The sequence below is a fragment of the Anoplolepis gracilipes genome, chromosome 4 (assembly GCF_047496725.1).
Source record: "Anoplolepis gracilipes chromosome 4, ASM4749672v1, whole genome shotgun sequence".
NCBI classification, from domain to species: Eukaryota; Metazoa; Arthropoda; class Insecta; order Hymenoptera; family Formicidae; genus Anoplolepis; species Anoplolepis gracilipes.
In genome coordinates this window covers 13,323,958-13,342,995 of record NC_132973.1, presented here as the reverse complement: position 1 = coordinate 13,342,995, position 19,038 = coordinate 13,323,958, and the positions used below count along the sequence as shown (strand labels likewise).

The 19,038-nt window shown below is 33.9% G+C and overlaps 2 protein-coding genes across 3 annotated transcripts; one reads left to right on the top strand and one right to left on the bottom strand.

Moving 5' to 3' along the window:
* Window positions 1-714: 714 nt before the first annotated feature.
* On the top strand, window positions 715-4,114 carry Rnasez (ribonuclease Z). 2 transcript variants are annotated; one of them, XM_072890816.1, is made up of 6 exons: window positions 715-1,096; window positions 1,229-1,958; window positions 2,059-2,375; window positions 2,471-2,866; window positions 2,941-3,287; window positions 3,480-4,114. In XM_072890816.1, exons 1-6 carry the CDS (start codon window positions 887-889, stop codon window positions 3,871-3,873), a joined length of 2,394 nt encoding a protein of 797 aa, XP_072746917.1. In that variant the 5' UTR covers window positions 715-886; the 3' UTR covers window positions 3,874-4,114. The 2 variants fall into 2 exon arrangements, with proteins under 2 accessions (XP_072746917.1, XP_072746918.1); XM_072890817.1 differs by lacking the exon at window positions 715-1,096 and having other exon boundaries at window positions 1,223-1,323; window positions 1,401-1,958; window positions 3,480-4,113.
* A 163-nt stretch (window positions 4,115-4,277) lies between these two features.
* Window positions 4,278-17,102, bottom strand: Singed (fascin domain-containing protein singed). The gene is made up of 8 exons (XM_072890821.1): window positions 16,732-17,102; window positions 8,982-9,118; window positions 8,427-8,670; window positions 7,868-8,001; window positions 7,287-7,582; window positions 6,985-7,145; window positions 6,410-6,880; window positions 4,278-6,087 (listed from the first exon to the last, which is right to left on the bottom strand). Exons 2-8 carry the CDS (start codon window positions 9,042-9,044, stop codon window positions 5,882-5,884), a joined length of 1,575 nt encoding a protein of 524 aa, XP_072746922.1. The 5' UTR covers window positions 9,045-9,118; window positions 16,732-17,102; the 3' UTR covers window positions 4,278-5,881.
* Between the last annotated feature and the right edge of the window lie 1,936 nt (window positions 17,103-19,038).

The window sequence follows — 19,038 nt, the reverse complement described above, 5'->3', positions numbered from 1 at the left end:
TTAAAATAATGTGAAAAATATAGAAATCTTCTAAGATATATTATCCATACAATTAATTGTATCTTAAAAGATTTCTATTTTATATGTGTATATAATAAATATGTAAATTTATATTATATATATATATATATATATATATATATATATATAGGGTGACGAATCTACGAATCTGAAATATTTCTGTTATTTATTTTAAGGATGCAAAAAAATTTCTAAAAAGAAAAATATTTGCTTTAAACAAATAAATACTAGAACAATAATTTTTTTCTTAAGATAAAAATGTTTATTATTGTATTATATTTATTCGTTTAAAGCAAATATTTATTTTTAAAATTTCTTGCATTTTCAAAGTAACGGAGAATTAGACTCGTAGATTCGTCACCCTGTATAGTGTGTATCCTGATATTAGTTGCCTCACCCTGTATAGTGTGCATTAGTAAATTAGAAAGAGAAAGAAAAGTGAGGGAGGTAGAGTAAGTGAGACAGAGACACTAGCCATGATTAGTCACCTACCAAGTCCGCGCAAGTGCAGTTCATTTTTAGATACGCTACATCAAAGATGATAACAGAAAGTTAAGGTGCCTTTTCATGCTAATGCTCGACACTCATTTTCTGCGTCAAAAGACATCACGTGACCAAAAATAAAAATACCAATTCGTCAATTTTGATCACGTGATCTGTTTTGACGCCAAAAATGAGTGTCGAGCGTCAACATGAAAAGGCACCTTTACGCTACATACCGTGTCGAGATCGCTGGCTTGTATGTCACTAAGGTTAAAATCATATTGCATCAGAAAAGATTAGATTTCATACTTGAATCATATATACACGCATCCGAATAAATTATTTAGCGCCTACGAATGTTTTGGACAAAGAAATCGAACGAATGAAGTTTATAATCTCATCTGTGTATCATATGAAGTATTACACTTTGCTAAGTCTCCTTATAAAAAATTGCAATTTACAACAAAATTGTTATAAATATTACGCAGGCATGCCTCGCTCCTCTACGCATGTATTCATTACGCAAAGAACGAGGGAAAAAATCAAACAAAAATCTATAAAACATCTTGGCAATGCAAACGTGTCATTACAGGTTAGTATTCACACTGATAAATGATATAATAAAAAATAAATACTCAAGTTTTCTAAACTCTTTTAAATAAGAATATATTCTCTTATGTTAATTCAACATTTAATATTAATTAATAAATAAATTTATTTGCAGATTCTAGGTAGCGGAGCTCGTGGTGCTCCAAAATGTGTTTATCTAACGGCAGGTCATACTAGCTATATCTTTAATTGCGGAGAAGGAACACAGAGGTTAGCGTATGAACATAAATACAGGCTAGTAAAACTTGAACATATATTTATAACATCGGCATTGTGGAATAACTTAGGTGGCATGCCAGGAATACTTTTAACAATACAAAATGCTGGAGTACCAGAAATTAATATACATGGTCCTAAGGGGACTGTAGAGATATTTGATGCAATCAAGAAATTTGTGATGTTGCAAACTCTGAAGGTTCACGAAGCAAAATGCGATGAATCAAAGTTGTACACAGATTCGGTAATGTCTGTATCATACGTTTCTATTACGAAATCAAGTGCACAAGAAAAAGAATCTGTAAATATAAAAAACGAAATGATCGATATTAATAACACGAATTCTAATGGTAAGCGAGTATGTGATAATGTAGTGGAGAATGAGAGAAAAACACAGAAGGTCGAACAAAAGTCTGACAAGACAAAGATATCGAGTGCGATGTCTTATATTTGTAGATTGAATCCTCGACGAGGCACATTATGCTTGGAAAAGTGTGTAGAAAAGGGTGTGACACCTGGTCCTTTGCTCGGTCAGCTCAAAGCTGGCCAAGATATTACTCTTCCTGATGGTACAGTCGTTCTGAGCAAAGATGTTTGCTCTCCGACGATACCGGGCCCTATTTTTTTAAGTATGTTGATAGACGATTTTGAAACGATTGACAAATATTTAAACATTATATTGAGTAACAAATTTCTTATACTTCTTTTTAAGTTTTATTTATTTTATAGTTGTAGACTGCCCAATGGAAGATTATTTAGAATCCTTTGTAAATCACCCTGCCTTTGCGCAACATCAAACAACAGCGTCGAACGAGAATGATACGCCGTATTGCATCATTCATTTCACACCTCAAAGGGTGATGGATGATCCTCGTTACATAGATTGGATGCGTAAATTTGATGATAGCACGCGTCACTTAGTTGTGAACGAAGAGAACGAGTGCATGGGCACTGAAGCAGTTCATAGGCATCAGTACAAACTTCATATGTTACATTCTAAAATATTTCCTTTATTAAACGAAAAAAGCTTTCAAAAGAATAAACGGGTAAGATATAAGATATATCAAAATTTCTCTTGTGCTTGAAAGTACCTTCATATTTTATCATATATTGCTGGAAATATAAATTTTTCTTTTTTCAGCCGAAAGATTTGCCCATTATACACCGTTCCAGAACAAATCACACCATCTATTTACAACCAGAATTGAGATTTGATACGAACAATGAAGTAATGTTACATCCGGAGGAATATGCTAAGGAGGTTTACGACATCGAAGGTTTTTCAGAAATGTTGAAAGATCTGCAAATAACCATCAACATTCAAACAGAAAGATTATCTATTAAGAAGGAATACCCAGAGATCATTATGTTGGGCACTGGTTCTAGCATTCCAAGTAAAGTTAGAAACACGAGTGGTATACTCCTACGAATAGATAAAAATCACAGTATGTTGCTAGATTGTGGCGAGGGTACGTTCGGACAGATCGCGAAAAACTATGGAAAGCACAAGGTGGATGAGATCATAAAAACGGTCAAGGTATGTTAATGCTTCTATTTTCCATAATTTTGTAATGGTGGTCTTTTATAACGTTTGCATGAATTATATTTTAGGCGGTGTACATATCACATCCACATGCTGATCATCATATGGGATTGATCGGTTTTCTGAAAGAAAGGGAAAAGGTCACAAAAGATTCTTTGTATTTGTTCGCGCCGATGTCTATCGGAATGTGGCTGCGATTATATCATATACGTTTCGAACATATTTTGGATCAAATAAATCTGATTCCAAACAGCGAATTATTCATGGACATACATGAACCAAAAAAGAGGTACAATTACATAAATATGTATGAAACATTAAATGTTCAAGCTGTGAGAACGACACTTGTCAACCATTGTCCTAATGCTTACGGTGTTTCTGTGACTCTGAGGAATGGGAAGAAAATAGTGTACAGGTATATATATATATATATATATATGTGTATATATATACACATAATTTATAAATTTTTTCATGTACTATAACTCCAATTCAATGACATATATAATGGATCTTTGATCTATTCTGTAAATTTAGTTTGAAATCGACTCTACCTTAATGTGATATATATGTATATATATAAATCATAGTAATGTTATATTTTCAGTGGTGACACTATGCCTTGCGAGAGTCTCGTGAAACTCGGTCAAGACTGCGATCTACTGATTCATGAAGCGACAATGGAGGACGATTTAGCGAACGAAGCGAAAATAAAGACACATTCGACTACCTCGCAAGCTATACAGGCAGGTGAACAAATGAGATCAAAGTTCACACTATTAACGCATTTCAGTCAACGTTACCCAGTAATACCTCCTTTGCCTACCGACAATAGCTCTAAATTGAATAATGTAGGTATTGCATATGATAATATGTGCATAAATCTGTCACAACTACCGCTTTTGCCTTTGATGTATCCGACATTAAAATTGATGTTCATTAAATATTATACTGAAATAGAGGAACGAACTGCTAAACGCCGAATGATAATGGACTTGTAATAAATATTTTATGCGAGAACAATCAAAAATTATGACAACCATAATTACCATGCTTTTGTCCCGATAGTTCCCTGTTATTGATTGAAAGTCAATATTTTTAACACATGTTTCATAAACACATGTTGCACAGCAATAGAGTTAAATTAAAATTTTGTTCCTAGACTACTTTAATTTTTAACATATAAAATACATTTTGCAAACTGCGATCTGTAAATAAAAAATAATATTAGCATATTTCTTATATATTTTTATGAAGGAAAAAATTGATAGAGAAATCTGTTACTAAAATTGAATACAATAGATGTAATAATAGGTTCTTTATATCCTTCTGTATGTAGTTCTGTAATATATTAAATATCAGTTTATAAAAATAATTGTCTAGTTGAATAAACAATTCAACCAAAATCCTGATCAATAAAAAATTTTTTTATTATATCCTTTAATTTATTACATCCATTATTCTTACTGCATGTCTACCGTGTGTAAAAGTAGTAAAAGAGAGCTTACATAAGTATATAAAGGAGTAATATGTGTGTATGTACGCGCGCGGGCACACGATAGTCATCGTGATAGATCAAGATATATATTTCATCGACACATCTTATCCAAAGATATAGAATACTTAACGATCACGGTTTTCATACATTTCGCGCCATAAATACGCGTTCCGTTCTCGTAACGTATATAAAATTAAGTGGTGCGAGGCGTAGATAATATATTATGATTATAAAACAACAATGTGAAGAGGCAAACATATATTTACACGAGACTGATTTCAATGTCTTTCGAAATAATCTGACACATCTATTCTCGTATCCTCATATAATTCTATTCGATATAGTATATATAGGAATTTCGTAAAACATGAAACATATATAACATCGGCGATCTTCCGCCAATTTGCTTATTGTTACGAAAAGTGAAAAGGATTAAGTCTACCTTATTGCTAAAAACGCGTGATACGCATAGAAGTGTATCATTCTTGGTAAACGTAAAAAAAAAAAAAGCGAACAAAAACGCGAATCTGTATGCTACTGTAAATCTTTCCATCACCAAGCCTTAGTTTGGCCTTATTTAATATACGCGGTAGGCTAGTAATAGGTGTGTGAAGCATGCGAAGAGAATACAGCAAAACTCTTCCGTGTGCGTTTCATTAAATGTTTTGCCTAACTTATGATCGTAACGGATATATTTTAGTAATAGAAACTGTGAAATCGATATTAAACGGATCGGGCAGTAGTCGTGAATATTGGTCGGCTTATTGGATTTGATTCCCTTTCAAATGTGCCTCTTTAAGAGTAATTTATATTCATTTAAGTAATCTATTTAATAAATAAACTGTGGCAAAAAATTTGTTACCACGCTGCGAGTAGAAAAAAAAGTCAATACATTTCCATTCCTTTCCTTTTTTTTTACATTAATGATTCATATTATCACAAATTTTTCTTATATTACAAAACACATTAATAAAATATAAAATAAGTAAATATAATAATAATCATCAATTTTTTGTAATAAAATTTCTAAAAAAAAAATTAGTTACGAATAGTACATAGAAAGAAAGACATTGGCATAATATTACGCTCGCAACGTGGCGAATTGTACTTATAATAAAATAGATATAAAAGTTTGTATTATGTATAAAATAGACCCTAGGCAGTTATAAAAGTATTCAAGTCGGTTTTAAACTTTTGATAAATCATTTATCGCGTCAGTCTTGAGTATATTGCAGTTTGATGAAACGGTTTACTAAGAATCTGAAACAAAAAAATCATACGTCGATACCTTGTAAACTGTTAACTCTATGCTGATTGCTCGACGCAATATGTTCGATTAATTAAGTACGCCGCAGGGGAATTAGCCCGAACTGCGAATCTCTTGCCACTGTTATTCGAAGGGATACGGTATTGTGCGAGTTACGACCAAAGCTGAGGAGGCAGTCGAGTACAAATCTTGCTCGTTGCACGTTTTTTTACGTTATTTTATATATATATATAGATTTTCCGTATTAGAATTCCCATTTCGTGGCGGACTCGTAGTCCGACTCGCCTAAACGCAGCGCACCATTCTTGCCCGCGGTGAGATATCGGCCGTCCACACATTTGATACAGATCCGTGATGGCTCGCGCAGTTCGAGGTAAAAACCGTCGGACGGCATGTCCGAATCCACAGTCACTCCTTCACTATCCGCATGCCAATACTTCCCGTTTTGTCCTATTTATTATAAATAAATGATTAATAAAATCAAATCAAGTAATTTGAAGACAAAAATAATAGCTTATTCTTTTTAACAGTAAAATTAGTATTATATTACATTACATATATAAATTTGATTTTATATATATCCTATTGTTTATGCTAAATTGTTGAGAAAGATACAATATATACGTTACATGTATATATTAAATGGAATATATATTTAAAATTTTTAAGAAAAATGATTAATTCCACTTGATTAACTCAATTTTTAATTCAACGATTAATAATTTGATTTGATTGGAAATTAATGGATTATATGATAAGAAAAAGGAATTACCTTTAAATCTGACAACGCCGCGTTCACACCGCTCGACGCGTATCGTCTCGTAGACGGCCTTGTTGCATTCGAGTTTGATACCGGATGCGCTTTTGGGCCCAACAAAGCCCTGCTCGCATCGCAGCACCAACACAGGCCGGTTCATCAGGTAGAAGTGATACTTGGCAGCGTCGGAGTCATTACCGTTTAGCGAGTCGGCGTTTGCATAGAGGTGACCGGATCGCTTGGTCGCCAGAAACTTGCCGTTGTTTGCGCGCAACGCGACCGTACCGTCGTTCGATTGCCACGCCAGATCAAAGAGTGCGTTCGACGAGCGCTTGTGATCGGATGCTTGGATACCGCCACCGGCCTCCAGACTCCAGTAACGATCCTGCATCGTTCGTACATACCATCGTTTCGTCACTCGATCAAACTCCAACTGGAATGTCTCATGGCCGGAGATCTCGTCCTGATTAGCCGTCACGTCGACGCCTAATTAAAATTAAGATATCAATTTTTGATTAGTAATTTTCTTAAATAAAATCCCATTTTTATGATAACGGGAAATCTCGCATCAGCAAAGTTTAAAAATGTACCTTGCTTTACGGAAACGTATCGCTGGTTCAACGCCGCAACGAATGACGCCTGTGGCAGAGATTCTTCTAAAGAGAAAAGTTCGTCGCGTGTAACGGTCGTTGATCTCGATTTTAGAACAGCTTTACTTCCAATTGGTGCCAAATACGCGCCATGTATGTCCCTGCAAAAGATATCGAAATGTTAATTAACATTGTCTCGCATCTTAGAATGATTATTGCATCTTTTTATATGTGCAAGAATTTATACAAAAGACTAAACAAAATGATTGCTAATTAACATTATGACAGTTTTGTCTGTATACCGAAGAGCAAGAAGACCGGCGTGAAATTCTGCAGCGTACAGACAGTCTCGCGTACAAGCATCCAATAGTTTGCCGTCACGTGCGAGATATTTATTATTGCACGTATGAAGCGCGTAATGACCGCCTTCAGACTTAGCACGATCCTTGTGACTATCGTCGTCGTTCATGGTCGCTGGACGAAATTCCAATGTAAATAGAGTATCTTCACCCCAGGGTACTGGCGCGTCAACATGGATCTCATCTTGAGTCGCACTCAGATGCGCAAAACGTTTCCTTCCGGCCGATCGAAGATTCACCTAGTTAATTAAGTAAAATTAATATTATTCTCTTTATATATACATTATATGTATTCAAAAATACTTTTTGATCATCCTCAAATTAATTAAAAGAGCTTAATAAAGTATAATTATAAAAGAACGAAGTAATGTCGGAACGAATTAAGATCATTTAATCAGTCAGTCGAGAAAATACAATAATTAACGAAGTTGTGCATACATATAATGTAACAACTAGGTAAACCACAGATTGTAAACTCTTTGTTTGCAAGACTTGATAATGCAATAGGTATTATTTAGATGTACCTGAGGTCTAGCGGCAAGATGTACAAGCCAGTATTCTGCCTCGCCCGGAGCCTTAGCAGTACACCTCAATTCATCTTGGCTCGAGCCTAAGAAATATCCTCTTTGAATATTCTTCAGCGCCCATCGTCCGCTGCCTGAAATTTATCACGGTTGAAAAAAGAATCACAAAAGATACATATATAAATTTTAACCATTCAGTACAGTTTTAAGATAAATGCCGGATGTTTAAAATATAACTGTCGGATAAATAACGCAAAAGATAAAAATAATCATCATGTTCACGTCTAGTCTATTAAAAAAGTTATATATTTTTAGATGTTTTACTATATACAACACAATATAAAAATTGATTTTAATATCGGGACATCTGGAATTATGAACATTTCGTCATCCGCTCTGTTATGTCTGATCATATATATAATTGTCTTATTTTTAACTTATATATTTAATAAATATATATTTAATCTTTAATTTAATAAAAGATAAATTAAAAATAAGACACTTTTAGCAGATTATAAATGACTGATTCGTAAAGAAGATTGTAAAAGCTTGTATGTACCGTCAGAAGCGAGTTGTATTTGAAAAGCACATCCCGGGTCTGATGAGTCTTCGCTTTCGCATGTCACGTTACCAAACTGGTCGACTGCTAAGTATCGATCCAAGTGCGAGCGAAGGAAAACCTGATGTTCGCTGCCTTCCAGAGTCCATAATTGTTTCTTTTTCAGACTCGAACCGTTGGCGTTAATCTTGAAACCGAATGTCTCCGCCGTTAGATACTTAAACTTCCCATTTATCAATCCAACCTGAGAAAGATTGTATTAATTACATTATTATAATTTGCTAATTTTATTTCTGCCAAATAAATCATTTAAAAAGTTCGTTTAAATATAATTAATAGCAATCTAAATAATAAAATGATTTTTTCATCATTATCAACAATATTACATGTAATTTGATTAATATGAATATGTGACAATTTCAAAAAATGAAATATAAATTAGATATTAATGATACAAGTTTTTCGGCAACACTATTAATGTATCATCACATAATTTTGACAAATTGGACTTAGTTTGTATTAGGCTAATTTTATTTAATTAATTAGTACACATACTGTCCATCCTGATTTGTCAACACCGTTCTCAGATCCTATATTTTCCGAACCGTTGCTCTGCATCGTATTAATGTAGCTGGACGAACTCGGTTGCTTTTACTCGAGTTACAAAATCTACTCAGGTAGTTTTTTAACGTCTGAAACAAATAAACACAAATAAACGTTAATCATATAATTTGTTCATTGAAGGTGTTATTAAATCCACTTATCTCGAGCTATACTCAAATATAATTATCTCAAGTATTGTAACAAGTAGTAAAGAGAATTCTTAAGCCTATTACTACATCATAATAATGAAACTTTTAATTATATCACTGATCAGGAAAGCGTTAACGGAGATTTAAAAAAAATTTTTCTCATCGATTTTAATTGATTGATATATAATGCAAAAGGAGTTCGTACAATAATTATTTTACGTTGGAGATATATTCTCATATATATACGTGCAATTTTATGCAATTAATTAAAGTTAATTATTAAACCAATTACATTTATTATTTATTCCTTCCTTTTTAGATAAGCTTCACTGTACGAATATCTTCTCGAAATTGCTATACATATATTACTTTGAAATAACATATATATTACATTATTCGTTACATTATTCACACGAGCGTTATAAGTCATATTCAGTAGGGAAAGCATGGGAGGCTTATGTGCGCCGATTGAGAAATCCGCCACTGCGCGTATTGATCCTCGAGAGAGTTTCATCCCAACGCTATCGCCGGCAAACGTCTACTAACGCGAGACAAAACACCACTATTATTTGCCGGATAAGCGCTCCCTTCCGTATTTCTCGCTTTATTTATACATGTCTCATCCCGTTGTGATTCCCTACCACCGTTTTAGCCATTTTGACCACAATTTTATTTCTCGTTGTAATAATTTCAATTATAACAATTATAATTCAATAAAAAAACGCATTCCGTCTTTCTATTATGATATTAATATATGTAAATATCATGAAAATTATGAGAGATCATCGCTACACGTTTGTGACAAAATATCTTCTATAAATAAATTTACAATTCTTGTTTTCTCTAAATAACAGAGTTTTCAAAGTTTAAAAAATCATAAAAAATTTTAATGAATTAACAAACTTAATAATTTTAATAAATTGTAGGAGGTAAACTTTATTTCATTAAAATATGGAAATTGACTGCGAAAGATTTCGATCTTTAGGTTGATTATTGTTTCAAGCTACAGCTTTGGTTTACAATTAGTAATATTAGAGATTTCTTAGTAGCTGCATTTTGCGTAAAGGGTGTAATTTATTAATATAACATCTTATATCACAACGATAGGATAAAATTGCAAATGCAAATCCGCTTGTTAGAATTGATATCTAATCTCAATCATCCACAATTAATCTTACACACGTTTCGAGAATCTCTCATCCATTTGGGATCAATTCCTGTTAAACGTGTCTATTCAATATCAAAATCGACATTCAATAACGTTACTCTTAATTTAACCGTGTTAACCGTTAATTTAATGGGTCGAATGAGAACTGTTCGCGTAAGAAGATATCAACCTTTCACTACTACATCTCTATCTAAAAAAATAGGAAGAGATAGTTGTACTCAGAGTTGAAAAATCTATTTCCGTTTCCGAAAAATCTACATTTTTAATTTATAGTTTACAATTCATTAAAATTTCTCTCTCTCTAACTCGTCAAAGAATGTTTCGAACGAATGAGATGATTCGCTTATATGATACATCCTGTATAATCACAGGCATCTACTGCAAGTGGCAGATAAATGTAAATGAGCCGTTCAACTTGATGCACCGTGTCATTGAACCGGTTATTTACATTAATGTAAATCAGGACTCTGAAAAACAGGACTCTCGTTTCGCATAACGATTAAAGTTCTTAATCCATATCGAAATAATTATGCTAGACGCGCATAAAAGCAATGTTGCGCCACTGGTAAAACGGTATGTGAATTAAAGCATTCCCACGTAACACGTTCGTAAAACGTTACGCACAGGAATAACAGAAGAAGGGGTCCTTGAACTCGTGAAAGAAATTCCTTGGTCTTTAGGAGGAGCGCGACCGTGATATTCAACATATCCGTAGCTTGACGGACACGAAACACACACTGTTTATTTAACTTAATTAGCCAATTAAACTGTAAAGTAAAATTCTGTTTTTATTTAATTTGCTAAAGAGAATAATTATTATTATTTTAAAGAATTATTATATTAATATACACTTAGACTTATTAATATATTAAATTTTAACAAATTATTAATATATTAAAGAATTATTAATATACTAAAGTTTTATTTAATATATGATTTAGTAATAATTTATTTAATATATTGAAGAATTATTTCATCACTCTTCTTACAAACGGAAAACTACGTGAGCTTGAAAATTGGAAGATAAAATCATCTGACTATATCATAATGACAGATACTTTTTAATGTTTAAATGTCTTTAATTTTTTAAATTTTCTTTTTGTATATATCTATCATTAAAATATCTATTGCAATTTTATAATTTCCAAATAAATCCAAATAATTTTCATTTGACATATAAAAATTCAAACTACACAAAGGTGAATAGTGAAAGCAGGCGTCGCTTTGTCAACAACACGGTAGATAAAATCGCTCTTAAATTTTCCCGTCACGAACATGAACGGAAGTGCTTTCAACGACAGCGAACAAGGACAACGATGCGTTAAAGCGCAAAGATTGACACTTTCAATTCGGTTGGCTCGATCTCGAGAAAATCAAACGAGAATTTTCTTCAATCTCGTAGCAATTAAATATTACACAATTAAAACTTTATCGAGTTTACTAAATTTTATATAATCTTACATGTAAATCAAATACATGTAGCAGAAAACATTGTTCGTTGTATTTTGAAAGGACCAAAAGAAACACCGCGACCATATGATAAAACAGTAAATAAATAGTCGCCGACAGTAAAGAGATCTAAAAGTACAAGCACGCCGATCGGATTTAGAACGATAAATGTGGCACGATCCTGCCATACTCAAACTTGAGCGATGCAGTACTTTTACCAGCTGTGTGATGCAAGTATCGGTCCAAGAAAAGCCGCAGGCGGGTCTTTGGCCGAACTTGGTCATCTCCGAAGACACCGATACCATCATCTCGCTCGATTTGCTCGATTATATCTCTATTCAGTCTTTTCCTCTTCATGTATCTAATCATGGATATTTTTTCTTCATAATAACACATAATATTAGAATTATCCGATACTAATTGATTGATATTCTTAGATGAAACTTGAAACGTATACTCAAGAGAATCGTGAGAATCCTCTCATAGAGACGAGGATATTTTTCTATTTAATTAGTGGGAAAATATAAAAATAAATAATGTCATGTAAAAAATAATCGCGTAAAAATTCTATTAAATTCTATTAAAATATATAAAATATATTACATTAGTTTCCAGGTATTAGTGTAAAATATACAGAAAGTATATTAATAAAAAATATATTTTCTAAAAACGCAAAAAAGATAATATTCATTTATAACCAGACGGCTTTTATTACCAGAATTAATATTAACTCTTTGTTGAAAGGACTGATATTTCATATCTGGACGTTTAATTAATTGCTTCTCCCCCCCTGAATCATAGTCGTTCTCGACGCGGCTCGCGCGTTCTCGTTCCAAGTTATTGACACTAATTGGAGAAAATTCGCAGTGTTTACGGTCGAATATGAGCCATAAGTGATTTACTTATGTTTCAGATGTGATTGTAGCGATAAAGTCACGCGAGCCTCTCTCTTCATTCGAGCTGGCAACGGAATCCGTTATGCGTCGGAAACACGAGAGATTACTGTGAGATTTAAGGAAAAAAAATCAAGAAAGAAAATGCGCGCACAACCGCAGGTAAGATTCATATCACGCCATGTTCGACGTGGCATGATGCGAGGAACAACAAACGGTACATATAAACGTCCGGTACACACATCATACAACGGATATGGTCATTACATGTAATATATAAAATACCATCGCTAAAGTATTGTCACGTAAAAATTAAATATTGTAAGTATTGTCGCGATGTTAAATATTTCTCCGGTTAAAGATATTCAATGTCAATCCAAAACAGATGACATTTGTCAATTAAAGCAGTACAAATCGAAATATTTTGTTGTATTAAATTTATTATCATCGATGAAAAAAAAAAATAAAATATCACTTCTCGGGTAATTTTGATCGAACTCTTTTAGCAGTACAATATCGTGAGCATTTTTTTCTTTCTCTTTCCTTTGTGCAGAGTTGCTCGAAAGCCGCAGCTGCGACTGCCCCGCGAAAAATCGCGACAAGAAACCAGCGACACATGTACGAGCGTGAAACTCGTGCTAGCGTTTTTTGCGAGTGCACGTGCCTACTGTACCCTTTTTATTGCATTACTTTCACGGATAATATTATATACCGTCGCAATGAGATGATAATGACGGTTAAGTAATACCCAAGTGATCATGATGGGATGCTTATGTCATTATAATGATCGAACGATTAATAAATCATTTTTTCTTATTATTGAGTTAGTCAATGCCAAAGAGAAAGATATATGCCAAAGCTGACATTTCAATGCGTGATTTTAAAAAAATTATTACGTTTGATTAATTTTTTTTTAATCGAACTTATTTTGAAAATGAGTGACAAGAAAATGTATAAACACAAATTGTGACAGGAAATCTTTTTTTATTGTTTATAACGCGTTTTTTTTTCCTTTGCAAAAATAAACAAATAATTGCTCGAAAATATACCTTTTTGTCACTTATTTACAAAATAAAGTCAATTCAAGAAAATCACGTAACAACTTTTTTTTTAAATCATGCTTTCAGAATATGTATATATTTTATAGCTTAGGAACAGTGCTTTGTATTAGAAAACACAAAAGCATTGTTTATTGCAAAAATGACATTACTTTTTGGCTAATCCAATATATTAGTACAATAGCATGCGCATCCACACACATACACATAAATATATATATATATATTATTATGTATAATTATATGTTAGTGATAGAGAAACTTATACTAAAATTTTAAATAGTCATAATATATGGTTAAAGTTAACGTCATGTTGAAAAAGCAATCCTTCTAAATTACTTTCAAGAATGGCTTCGTCTCGCGTTGCTTTTTTGTGTCGAGCGGAAGAAAGGTACAAAGTGCAAGTTATCCACTGCAAAAGCGCATACATAGAGCTTCTATTGCTTGTATTTAAATGTCTACGATTACAGTCTCACGGCGGGGTGCATTAATCTCACCATGATAACGCAATTCGCCAAGCTTTGATGTTTATTTTTATATCATTTTATATGAGCTTTTTTTTATTATACCAGATATATATACTGGTTTTTTCCATTCTTTGCATATAACACAGTGTTATCAATACAATACAGACTTTATTTTAGTCGACAATTGGACACAATGTTTAAAATTTCATGTTTAATTTATCGCGATTGCGACGTCAGGTTGAAAGAGAGATACAATTTATATTTTACTATAAATTGTATATAAAATAAGAATTTCATTTTATTATTCTTAGTCTCTTTTATTTAGAAAATTTTTGAGCATATAAAACAGCAAACCAAAAACACTTTTTCGTGTATTCCGTCTTTTATTTTACTTTCATATCTCCGTGAGATTTTATTTCGTTAAAATCAAATATATCTTATATAAAAATAGAATGTATAAATACAATCTACTTCAAATAATTTTTAAAAATCGCAAATACAAAATATAAAAAATCTTATCAATATCATTTTTTTGAGTGGATTTTTAATAATATAATTTATAGGTATTCTACTATATTTTCATAACATTTTTTTTGGTTCCGTGGAAAACACATTACTCAGGAATGTGCGTATGAATGCACGTCATGGATTTTACTCGCGATGTATGTAGTTAGCTACAAATGACAGGATCTGTCAAGGATATAATAACTTTCCCACGCATTAACGAATTCCGTGACCATATTTTGTCTGCTAATGTACTTAGGACGTAAGAACACTTTTAAACTTCTTTTCATTTTAAGTGCCGGGCCCAACGCTTTAGAATCGACGAAGAAAAAGATTATTTCATCTGTTTTGTTCGAGCATCGACTCATTAGGACTTTAACTAGAAATAAATTTGTTTTAAACTCGTTATACGCTCTACGTGCTAAGTTTTGATGAGATTCCGCGAAGATAAAATAAACTATTGTTAATATAAATTCGACACTAGAAAACAAAACTAATTAATTCTTACTGAAAAATTTTATCGAATTGAAGAGAGGAAATTGTAATAAAGAGAATAAAATACACGAGAGAGACAGAGAGAGAAAGAGAATGAAGGAAAAAGTGAGGCGAAATTCCAACACGAAATACGACTAATTTTCTCTGCCTTTTCCTGATTATTTTCCTTCGGAATACCAAAGTGTCATACCGTGGCGCTCTTTCGTTTCGACCGGGTCCGACCCCACCCAACAGGCAGGCAAAGAACGAAGAGAACTCGCAACGACCGACGAGGCTGACTCACCGACGCACTCGCGAACGGTGCTTCCGTACGAAATAAAAGGCACGCACTCCCCCGTTGGTGCGTCCCTCACGCGAAGGTCGATAAAAATAGTTGGCATCTTTCAAGTGAAGGCCATGCGTCGACAGCGAATTTTCACGCCGCGCGACGAAGCGCTGCCTCTCGAAGGGCTTCCCGGTCGGTCTCCATGGGAACTGCCCCCGTGGTGATCCCTTCAAGGTTACGCGAGCTCTCGCGAGGATTACCAGGCACGATCGTCTTACAGGGGTTACACACAATAACAATAATAATCGTCCAAACGAATAGTTCAGTTTTCTGTCTTCATTAGAGTCTTCATAATAGTCTCTAATGATAAGATTAATCGCTATTTTTTCTATAAACTCTAAATATAGAATGTATAATACACATCCAAAATATTTAGAGGTCTCGAGCATTTAAACGATTAAACGTCAAAGCTATAATACATGCCGACATTAAAAGGGCGAATAGAATTTTATTTTTCTAATAACTTTGAGTTTACTTGTAACAGATGTATAATATTTCAATCTTAATTTATTAAAAGGATATTATATATCAGGATATATTTTTTCGGACTTTTACTTAATAAAAATGTACGGAAAAAATATAGGGACCAGTAATCTTCAAGTTAAAAGTTACAGTTAAAACCGAATTAAGAGAGAAGTTTAAATAGACATTTTATTCTTCATTTAATTTAGAATAGATTTAATGGATACGTAAAATATATAAGGAAGCGTATTTCAACTCTCTCTCTTTTTTTTTTGGCTGCTCGAACAACAGTATGTATCATTCGAATTTACATAGCTACGTCATTCGCGCCGTGTGTGAACGGAGAAAACGCTTTGTCCTCATCGCACCCTCGCGCGCCCCTTGTCGTCAAGGGCTATTGAACCATTCACCTACTACGTAATTTTAGTTCGAGTAAGTACTTGGCGTATGTAAAGAGAGCGAAAAATATTGCGATACCATCTAAAAGACTTCCCAGAGAGACATTTAAAAGATTCCCTAACAACGCGTCTAAATGATGACCTCGTAGTCTTCCTGGGCCTCTAATCGTCTAGGGTCTAGGATATCGCGTGTTGTTGGGTGCGTTTCGGTTTACGCAGGATACCGAGAAGGACGAAAGAGGTTGCTCGCGAATGTGTTATCCGAAGCCGGAATACGCGGCCTCGCATTCCGCCGATAAGCACGGGACAGGAAGCTGAGGCCGGCTTCTCTTACCTCTCTGCTTCTCACTGTGTGTCTCTCTCGCTCTTTCTCCACGAAAAAGTCCTGCTTCCCTCGATCGTTGGCTTCTTGACGCTTCGGTCCGGTCGAACGTATCGATGGCACACACGCGCGCGCGTCTCGTCCCGTCTCTCGACACGATTCGATCCGACTCGATTCGGCCGCGCCTCGGTCTCGCCGAATTGTGAGTAGAGAAGAAAGACGATGCGTATAATATACGCTTAAGAAGGGGAGATACGAGAGAAGAGGCTCGCGCGCAAAGCGAGAGAAAACGACGGACGGAGCGATCGGAAGGAAAGAGCGGCGCACGCGAGAGGAGCGCGAGAAACGAACAACGCGATCGACGCTCGTCACGCTACTGAACTGAGGCGGCTGGCGGCTGAGGCCCGCCGTACAACGTCGGCCGCTCCTAGGCGGGCCCCGTCGCGGCGACGCGGGAGCGCGCGAGGGTAGGGGTTGATGGCTGTGCTGTCTCGCGTCTCTCTTTCTCTTTCTCCTGTCTAGCGATGGCAATGACACCCTCGTGTATAGTCGTACACATAGACATATACATACAGGTGGAACATGAAACTCATAATGATATCATTATGGCGTTATCATGATTTTATTTATCACTTAAAAGTTACCTAAACAAAAATGATTAAAAAATGAGTTAAAGATGACAAAAAGAATCATAAATTTTTAAGTTCGATAATCGCATATATAATCTTAAAAAGATTATGTTGGTTAAATATAATTAAAATATACATGAATAATTAAATAAACAAGTAATTGCGTAATATATATAAAAAATGATATTATAATATCAAAAATAAGTCACCAAAACATTGCCAAAAGTATATCAAATGAGATCATTATGATTTTTCTAAAATGACTTTTAGGTGACATGTCATAATGATATTATGAGTTTCATATTCTACCTGGGTATTACATATTCAAGGAAATATTATTTGTTTCAAATATTTTGATTTTATACAGCACAAGCTCTGTCTCATCATCACGAGCATCAAATTTATTCTAAATATTTTTCCAGTAATTATCCCTATCAGCACACATGTTCAAAAGATGTCCATAAGCGATTCACAGGATATTAAAATATGTTTTAACATTCTATGGATCTCCTATAAACATCTTTTGACCATGTGTACTGATAGAGATAGTACTTCAACTAATTGTAAAAGTATTTAAAATATTGAAACAAAAATTCATTATAAAAGTCATTGTGTATGATTTCGAAACTGTTATCAAGAAAATATCTTTTGTCACAGAGAGATCATAATAACTTACACTTTTTTATATATAATTATACATAATTTTTTTATCTTAATAATTGTATATTAAGTTGTACAATATCTCAAAGCTAGATTGCAATGTTTTTTCCATTATACAATTTTTTTAATTATAAGATTATGAATAAACCTCTCTTTTATTTCTCTCGAATATAAACGAATCTCAAGTTTTATCTGGTATATTAATAGCTAATATCATTCTATCTTGCTCACTTTTGCCGGGACAGATTCTAAGAAATGGACACATCTGTGTCTCGATTATAAAATCACGGGCTGATTTCGAGCAACAATAATAATCAGGGAATTATGTAATAGCGCGAATTAATCGCAACGAGACAAATACCTGTCGTTAAATAATCTGACCGCTGCGAAGGGATCAACCTCCCGCAAACAAGTGGCATACTTGTACGATAGATGCGAGCGAAGCGAAACCGGTCTGGGCCCATCGCTCGCAGCTGACTCGGCACGAGAGAGTCGCGTGCAGGAGAGAAGGAAGCAAGAGAAAGGGTTGAGTGTGAGTGGTAAACGTGCATCGAACTGTCGACGGTTATTGTATAGGGGCGGTGAACCTCGTCTGTGTTTTTCGCATAGCCGGCCGTCGCGATAATAATTTCGCGCTATTTTTGCGCACGAAAATACAACGAATCGCGTCCGCATCGTTCGCGGAATCGATACGCGAAGCCGCGCATCAGCGACCAAACGAATGCGAGAGATATATAGACCTTTTTCGATTAACAGACAGTCACATATTACGTAGACATACAATGTCATTTACATACAGAGGCTCTCGTCGGATATCTTTTTCATTAAATTATATAATTAAGTTGCTTAAAAAACGCAGGACATTATAATTAATTAAAATTTATAAAGTTATCAAGACGAATTTGACGACATATATATATGATACAAGATCGAGATTATTCAAAAGTTCATAAAGAAACTAAATATTAAACCGCAATTATATTACATATTAATTTTTTTTATTTTTAAAGCGATTTTTTCGAAAACAATA